This window comes from Colobus angolensis, unplaced genomic scaffold (genome assembly GCF_000951035.1).
Source record: "Colobus angolensis palliatus isolate OR3802 unplaced genomic scaffold, Cang.pa_1.0 Scaffold155, whole genome shotgun sequence".
NCBI lineage: Eukaryota > Metazoa > Chordata > Mammalia > Primates > Cercopithecidae > Colobus > Colobus angolensis.
The window spans coordinates 3,582,952-3,592,279 of NW_012114655.1; the positions used below are offsets into that span (position 1 = coordinate 3,582,952).

General features: G+C 43.4%; 1 protein-coding gene across 1 annotated transcript in view; it reads left to right on the forward strand.

Annotated features, from left to right (window-relative positions):
- LOC105507912 (piezo-type mechanosensitive ion channel component 2) overlaps positions 1 to 5,826 on the forward strand; it is a 102,985-nt gene extending 97,159 nt beyond the window's left edge. Inside the window, exons 33-35 of the mRNA XM_011936619.1 lie at positions 820 to 899; positions 3,207 to 3,390; positions 4,292 to 5,826. Of these exons, the coding sequence (XP_011792009.1) occupies positions 820 to 899; positions 3,207 to 3,390; positions 4,292 to 4,544 (517 nt within the window). The 3' untranslated portion in view covers positions 4,545 to 5,826. The remainder of the gene's footprint in view (positions 1 to 819; positions 900 to 3,206; positions 3,391 to 4,291) is intronic.
- The last annotated feature ends 3,502 nt before the right edge of the window (positions 5,827 to 9,328 follow it).

The window sequence follows — 9,328 nt, forward strand, 5'->3', positions numbered from 1 at the left end:
ATCTCTCTTCACCTCTCACTCCCCTCTAGATCAGTTCATGCAGTCTACTTGTGTATTAGTCCGTTCTCATACTGCTAATAAAGACTTAACTGAGACTGGGTAATTTATAAAGGAAAGAGGTTGAACGGACTCACAGTTCCCCATGGCTGGGGAGGCCGCACAGTCATGGCGGAAGGCGAAGGAGGAGCAAAGGCACGTCTTGCGTGGTGGTGGGCAAGGGAGCGTGTACAGGGGGACTGACCTTTATAAAACCATCAGATTTCCTGAGTCTTATTCACTGTCACGAGAACAGCATGATGATGGAGGAAAACCTGCCCCCATCATCCAGTTATCTCCCACCAGTCCCTGCCATGACCCGTGGGGATTATGGGAGCTACAATTCAAGATGATATTTGGGTGGGGACACAGCCACACCATACCAGCCTGATTATAGATACGTTTGAAAATCTAAAACTTAAAATTTGAAGTGTGCTTAATGGTATGGATAAGAATTAGAGGATCTTAGTAAGAAAGAGTGCCCCTTAGCTTCAGAAACAAGCTGCAGAATTGGGAAAAGGCCTGTGGCTGTTTGTAAGCCATCACCCAGCTTGTTGTACGGACTTACATGCAGATCCGGATAAAGCTCAGTGAATTTGCTCCACATCAGAGAGTTTTGATTGTAATAGGAACCCATAAATTATGATGTCCATACATTGTACAGATATATGACATTTCCACCACTGTTTGGTGATACAAGGTCAACAATAACAATAAAAAATCAATTTTAGGTGGGTAAAACAATTAAAATGTAATTATATCTTTTTTTTTCTTAATGTACAGGACCATAGAAAAGATTTATCCATATTATGTGAAAGCACCTAGTGATTCTAACTCAAAACCTATAAAGCAACTTTTATCTGGTAAGAATGAGAAAAATTTGTTTCAGAATTGTTTTCAATCCTAGTTTTATTCAATTTCCACAGTGTGTGTTTGGGCCTTCATCAAACTACTTTTTAGCTATCTCTTCCTGTGTGACAAGACGTATAAAACTTCTGCCTGCCTTCACTAGCCCAAAGGAGTCACTCATTCAGTTGGGACCCACATTCTTCATTTTCTCTTTTTCATTGATACGGAACTTGATTGACTTAAATTCACACCAAGTTTCTTATAGTACTGATTCATCAGATTATAGACTTGTTTCTATTAGCAGCCAGATTACTGACAGGAAACTGCCTCATACATTGTTAAATATGTCTGCCCCTCACAATAAGAACAGTAAAAAGATAGCATGAAATGCACTTGATTCCACCCAAGAATTAGTAAGTATCACTAGAGGCACTTTAGTGATTTAATTTTCCCAATATAACTTGGATGGTATAAATTCATGTTTCTGGATTCTATTAATTATCAAGAATTGCTTGATTCCATGACTTGAACCAGAAGCAGATGTATAGATCTGGACAACGTGGAAAACCAGTGCAGTTATCTGGCACACAGTCATTCATTCTCCAACATGGGCCGTTCACTACGTACTAGGCAATAGGCCAGGCACTGGAGCCTGGGCTCCGTGCTGCTGTGTTTAGCTAGAAAGACGCAGACATTAGTGAAGAGTTGGAAAGCTACACAGAGATTGGCCTGGTAGAGGCCCAGTGGAGGGCCCTGGGGATGGGCAAAAGACCAGGCTCCATATCACACACGTTTCTTCCTCAGCAGTAAATAAGTATCTCTTGCAAGGTATTTGCAAGACGCATTAAGAAATTTGCTATTTCCCTTTCAGTCAGGAATAGTTGTAGAAATGTTTCATCTGGACATGCAGATTGCTCAACAGTCAGTCATTCGCCAGGAAATAATTCTGTCCCTCCACAAGCTCTTCCCGAGCTGACTCTGTGCTGCAGGCTCCTGTGTTTCCTCCTTACAGCTGTCTCCCGACTTCAGAACCAACATCCTCCTGTTCCTGTGTGTTCTGCATGGTTCACCCTCTTCCTTGATAAGGACTTCGGCTCTAGCAGGATCATACTGTGCCTTACTCTTCTTCATTGATTCATCCTTCCATGCCATAGACATTTTTTGTCAAGTACCATTCTTGGATTCCTACCATCTAGGACCAGCTTGTCAAACCCGCATCGCATGGGCTGCCTGTGACCCAGGACAGTGTTGAATATGGCCCAACACAAATCCGTAAACTTTCTTAAAACATTATGAGATTTTTTGGTATGTTTTTTTTAAGCTCATAAGCTGTCCTTGGTGTTAGTGTATTTCCTGCGTGACCCAAGGCAATTCTTCTTCCATTGTGGCCCAGGGAAGCCAAAAGATTGGACACCCGTGATCTGGGAATTCAGTATGAAATGATGCTGATGTGGCTCCCACCATCCCAGAGTTTAGTTTATAGTCACCACCACGTTTCTCAGGGGAAGCACCAGTATCGTTGGCAGGAGTTTGTCCCTACAGGCTTTTTACTGTGTCTTTTACAGCTCGTTTGCATTCACCCTAAGCTCCAATACAAGTAATCATTGACCCGATATTATGGTTCTCAGAGATTTGCTGAGCTGTGTCCCATCACCCTGCCTGAAATGAGCTTCCCTCCTCACCCAGCTTCACCTATAGAAGTTCTCACGCGGCAAATCTCAGCTCAGAAGTTATCTGCTCTGTGAGGCACCCATGGAGCATGCTATCCAGAAGTGGTCTCTCTAAGCCAACAGACCTTGTCAATGATGGTCCTATGGTGGCGGTCATGTGCTCATAAATTATACTCATGTACATAGTCTTTTCCCATGGAGATAAGGATTGGATTGTTATATGCAATTCTGGAGCCCTTTAGCACCTAATGGATTGCCTTCCTCCCATGAGACATTGAGCAAATGCTGCTAAGATGAATGGACTGGTTGATTCGATCACAAGTCAGCGATGTGGTTTTTTAAGTGTCTACAGAGTCCTTTGGGATTATCAGCTCAGCCGCTCAGGTGGTGGATCCTCCACTTTTGCCCTGTGGTTTTGCTGCCGTGCTCATGTAGCAACAGCAGCTGACCTCTCTCACTGAAAAGGAAAAATCACTTGGATACCCAGGGCTACTCTTCCTTGTCCATTCCCACTTTTAGCACGTCCATGCATCCTTTTCATCCTGGAACCTTGTGCTACCGTTAGTAACCAGATCTTGCCATCTGAAAACGTTTTTGCATTAAATCCTAAAATTCTCATGCTGACTTGATTTTGTGTTTCTACCCTTCTAGAAAATAATTTCATGGATATTACCATCATTTTGTCCAGAGACAATACAACTAAATATAACAGTGAGTGGTGGGTTCTCAACCTGACTGGAAACAGAATATACAATCCGAACTCTCAGGCCCTGGAACTGGTGGTCTTCAATGACAAAGTCAGTCCCCCAAGTCTGGGGTTCCTGGCTGGCTATGGGTAAGGACTCATTGAACAATTCACAGTTACAAGAGTCTACTTCTGTATCATAGAAAGCTGAGAGTGGGAAACTTTTTATCTTCTTAGAATTCACTAATTTTAGAGCTGCAATATTAAAATGCACACGTCCTTGGCCCTTCATTTCAAAAAATCAGGCACCAGAGTCCCAAAGAGATGAAAATGCCCAGTGTGACTCACACAGTCCAGGCATATGGCTTCTTCACTCCATGTCTTCCTGTTATGGCACAGTTTAATGCAATCCAGTGTTTACATTTAGAAACTGGCATGGAAATACCACTTTTCTGCTTAGATTTCCTTCTAATCCTTAGCAGATTGATCTATCAGACATCCCACTTTTGAACTTCTGAACCATCGCATCATGTTCTGATGCTTAAATCCTAGGACACGCACATCCCCACAAGACACAAATATAAAGTATTATATTTCTCAGAGTTAGCCTCATAAGAAATGATTTTCACCCAGAATTTGATAAAAAATTAATCTGAGAGACAGTATTCTAAAAAGAAAGGAGCCTGCCACAGAAAATCATGTATAATCACATTTCTACCAAATATATGATTTATGCATTTAATATATGCAATAAAACCACCTGAAATTCATACATGAAATGGTTAGCATTGATTATTTCCAGAATGTGAGATTGTAAAGGACTTTTATTTTTCAAGTCTAACAGTTCTGTAATACATAATTCTATTTTCTATTTATAATAATTCTATTATAAAAAGTCAACTTTTTAACCAAAGGGAAAAAATGTGAGATTTGATATGCTTATTTCTTCTATGGAATTTGAGACAAAATAATATTTTTTTCTTTTAGACATGCTTTATTAACTATATTTAACTGCTATATGCAATTTCTACTTACTTACTGTTTTTTTCAGTATTATGGGATTATATGCTTCCGTTGTGCTTGTGATTGGGAAATTTGTCCGAGAATTCTTCAGTGGGATTTCTCACTCCATCATGTTTGAAGAGCTTCCAAATGTGGATCGAATTTTGAAGTTGTGCACAGATATTTTTTTAGTTCGAGAGACAGGAGAACTGGAACTAGAAGAAGATCTGTATGCCAAATTGATATTCCTGTATCGCTCACCAGAGACAATGATCAAATGGACTAGAGAGAAAACAAATTGAAACCTTAGAACACAGACTGCAAATAATGTTAACATTTGAATTTTTTTTAAAAGCACAATATTCTCATAAGAGCTAAGCATTTCTAGTTCGATGGAAATGGTTTGTTTCTCTTCTGACAGGTAGACAAAAGGAACTGACATCCTTTTGCAGTAGAAGCTACCTTGCAAGTTAAGGCACTGTTGAAAATGTTATTTGTAACTCCATTTCTCTGAAATCAGGGCTACTTGCTTTATGTTTTAGTCAACAGTGTCTTGCATTCTGATTGACCGTATGAAGGAATCATGTATGGGCCCCGTCCCTAAGAGAAACAGAAGAGTAGTCAGACGGAAAGATGCCTATGTTTTCCTCTGTGGGCCCGTGCCCTTCCTGGAGAGATGCTACAATGCAATATACAGCGCTCCGTCCCCACTGGGAAAGCCGCTGTGATGAGACTAGATGAGCCTTCAACACACTCAGAATATGCAACAGCAATAGGGAGCAGACAGCTCCTACCTGTGTTTCTAGGGGCAAAATAGAGGGAACTAATTGCCCATGAAGACGCCAGTGGAAGGATCAGCCTCATTCTAAGCAAAAACATAACATTAGTGATACTCTTACTGCCTTATCTTAACCAAGGACTAATAAGATACCTTTCCATTAAACACCAGTGACTTCTCAAAAAAAAAAAAAAAAAAAAAAAGCAAAACAAATGGTGTGGACACCTGCTTTGTTGTGGTTCAGCAGTGACCGGCTTCGATGAGGGGAACCGTTCTGGAGGGCTGCGGTCTCCTGTGCAAGCAGACGTGAGGCAGAAGAGTAAAAAGGCCAGCCCAGTGGGACCTGGAATACTTTGTAACTCTTTAATAACTGAGGTCAGGACCGCTCTGCTGCCTTCCCCGCCCCTCAATGTGCGTTTTCCCATTTCCGTGATTTAAGGCAAGGGTTTTTCCAGTATGTGACATTCTCCTTCCTGTTTTTCAGGTCTATCAAAGAGTTTACATATTCCAATTCACATTTTTACATCTGAGACGGGTTTTTTAAGTTCATAATTATGAAAGAAATATGTATATTGAGCTTGGGGAAATAAAAATGGCCTTTTCTTAAATTATTATTATTGGTAATACAACCTCTTCATTAAATAACAATGTAGCATGAAAAATTTATGATTGAAATGTAGTTTTCATTCCATATTAAGATACAGTTTCTGAGAAGAATCATTGAATGGACTAGAATATGTCAAAAATTGATCCTGTGTAGTTTGGGTTCAGGGCTGACTTAAAATAAAGCACATCCTGCAAAGTCATTTTAAGAATACTCCTTATTTTGCTTTTTTGCATGAAATAGAAAACGGATTGTTTTGATACAGTGTACAGGTTTTTTTTAATCAACTGAAATAATTCACTTCTTGCTGGTTCTGTTTTGTTTTGTTTTCCTCATATAAACAGAAAACAACTAATAAATAATTTCCAAAAAGGAAACTATTATAGTGAATATGGAGCTTTAAAAAAGTAGCAGACTTCAAATGATGTTGTGTCTTGTACAGAAATAATTCTTACACGGTGAAAGCCAGCACGCTTCCTCCTGCGGAGATAAACTGCTTCCGTCACTGCAACAACAAACTCAAACCACTTAGTGGAACTCTTGCACGAAGGTCTAATTTCCCAATAGCAGAAAGAATCACGGTGCATATCTGGTTGTGAGTTCTTTCTTTAAAAAAAAAAAGTCAACAAGAAATTTCCAGAAAGCAAATTGTAGCTCATGTAGAAAAAGATGAGGCATAGGAAAATGCTCATGAGAAGAAAACGTACAGTTTAGAGGATACCAGAATTGAAATATTCCTCAAGAAAACAATTTGCAGGGTGTAAGGCAAAAGCCTCCAGATGTGTTAAGAGAGGAATATATTTCAGGAAAGAGTGTTGGCCAAAGAAGGCATTCCTTCCAGAACTGCGTGTGCAGACTGGAAATCACACAGAGAATGCCAGAGCCTGGCTTCTGGTCCTGGCCCAGCCACTGTGGGGCTGGGAGACCTGGGCACAGGGGTCTCTCACCCTCCTCAAGCCTCCTTTATCTGACACCGTCAGGGATCATCAGGCTCTGCACAACAACATGCTAAGGCCCAAAGGCCGCCCACCCCGGCCGCGCAGCCTGCTGCTACCTTAGATTGGGTTCTCTAGAGATAAACTCTGAGACACAGTCACATGAGGTCATTTTCGGGCAGTGACCACAGGTTATACAGGTCACGGAGGAAGGCAGGACCAGGCAGAGAGAAGCTGCAGTTGCCACTGAGTCCTGGAGCTGGGGTAGCCCTCCCTTATCCCAAGCTAAGCCAGGGGTGTTTGGATCCCATACCAGCAAGCCATTGTCATAGCCATCCCCTGGGCAAGGACTTAACCTTTCACAAGGCACCTCCCTGCAGGCTGGGGGTTTTTGCCTTTGAGGGACAGGGCCAGCCATGGGCGTGTGGAAGTCCAGAGGGAATCCTAGGAGATTGCATTACCCATCGCCGTCTACTCTTGGACACTGACCTCTCTTGCAAGGCAAGAGCAAAGGGAAAGGAGTGACAGGCCCACCTGCAGCTGGTTTCAAGGCCAAAGTGAGACTCATCACCCATCCCTCTGGCACCATTACGAGATCCCTTCTCCCTTGGCCAGCAGCCCTGGCGGGGTCAGCTAGACCCTGAAGCTGAGGGACCCAAGGTCCTGGTTTCAAGCTGTCTTCAGGTCCTGGCTGCAGCTTTGCCTCTTTGTCATTCACACGAGGCAGCAAGCACCAAAGAGGGATGATCCCCTGAGCACCAACATATTCTTCCCGCCTGGCTGGGTGGCAACAGCCTCCTCGTTCTGCTGACCTGGGTCGATTAGCCCAGTCAGTAAGGCGACCCCTTGCCTTGCCGTATCTGTGGCATTTGTTCCTTTACTGTCCTTCTGACTGAGTCATCCCTTCCGAAACCATGTTTTACTTTTTCGCTAATTTCCTGAACGCTAACTCATTTCTGAGTTTTCTAATTCTGATTTTTATTGTTCTTTCAGGTCTTCTATTTTTTCTGAATTTATGTTACTTCATTTTGAAACACTGGATTATGGTTTCCACCCATTGGTGAGCATATCTTTCTGGCAAACTTTGACAGTCTCAAAGGCCGCAAGCCCGCCCCTTACTCTTTCTCACCAGCCACATTTGGTGTTGGATCGAGGCACGGTCCTTTTCTCTTGTTCCTCTGCAGGGGACATTTGTTTCCCTGACGTTAAGGTAGGAAGCTCTTCCAGCTTCGCAGCTCTGGAGGCCCCTGCACTGTGGTTTCCACTGGTTCCCAAGTGCGCCCTTCCTTCCTGAGACCTCCGCTGTCCCCCCGCCCACTCTGAGCCCTCTCTTCCCAGTAGCAACTCGTCTGCACCGCAGGGACTCTCCCCAGCACCTTCTTCTCAGGGCCGATGCGGCACGGGGCCTGGTCCTGGGAGGCAGCTTCAACCTGTCACTCTGGAGAGTTCACAGGCCCAGCCCTGCGCAGCCCCTCACCCACCCATGAGCATGGGGAAGAATCCTCCAGGGTCCAGGGGCCATCTCTTGTGTGGGTGAACTGACCCCAGCTCTGCCTGGCAAGACCGTCCTGGTCCTCTCTTCTCCCACCTGTGACGAGCTTCTCCGGCAGGTGTCCTGTCATTCTTTGGAGTCCAGATCTGTCCTGGCCTAGTTCTCATCTGCATTTCTTTTGTTTGTGGGGGAGGTGATAGGGAGTGACTGAGGAAGTGCCAAGCTCTAGGCCGCACTACCTTTACCGGCCCAGAATCCCCCTACACAGAGTCTGTAAGCACAGTATTGAACGAGGGAAGAATATGTTAAATTTCTCAGAGAAAACAGTCTGAAACTACATTGACCAAGTTAGATTTGGCATAAAAGCACTCGGTACAAACAGCGCACACAAATGATTGGATCTCAGACTCTACATTGGTTTTGAATAAGGGACATTTTTTTTTTTTTTTTTTGAGACGGAGTCTTGCTCTGTCGCACGGGCTGGAGTGCAGTGGCCGGATCTCAGCTCACTGCAAGCTCCGCCTCCTGGGTTTACGCCATTCTCCTGCCTCAGCCTCCCGAGTAGCTGGGACTACAGGCGCCCGCCACCTCGCCCGGCTAGTTTTTTTGTATTTTTTAGTAGAGACGGGGTTTCACCGTGATAGCCAGGATGGTCTCGATCTCCTGACCTCGTGATCCACCCGTCTCAGCCTCCCAAAGTGCTGGGATTACAGGCTTGAGCCACCGCGCCCGGCCAATAAGGGGCATTTTTAAAAATTAAAATATTATTCTTAATTAAAGTGTTATCTTAAGACATAGGTACCTGTGCTTATATTCCCACATATTTTTATTGAACACACTTGCCTATTATTCAACCTATTTTATTAGGATTTTCAGAGTACTGTTTTCCCCTATTGTTTATTTGCTTTCTAGTTTATAAATCTGTTTTTATCTTTCTTATTTTTTTCACTTCTTTGTGTTATTCGGTATGCTTCTTCTGACCTTTTGGGTTGGATATATCGCTCGGTATTGAGCTATCTACAGCGTGTCCCAAATCAGAAGTATAATGCTGCCAACTTAGAGAACTCATCATTTAGAAGTTTATTTAAATATTCCACATTTCTTCAGCTTTGCAGATTGGAGTATTACATTTCAGCTTCTAGGCTGCATGTGAGACGGCGCCCAGATGTTCATCCAGAGCCACAGCGTGGCAGAGGCCTTGTTGTTCACTGGCAGCCAGAGCCGCAGCGTGGCAGAGGCCTTGTTGTTCACTGGCAGCCAGAGCCGCAGCGTGGCAG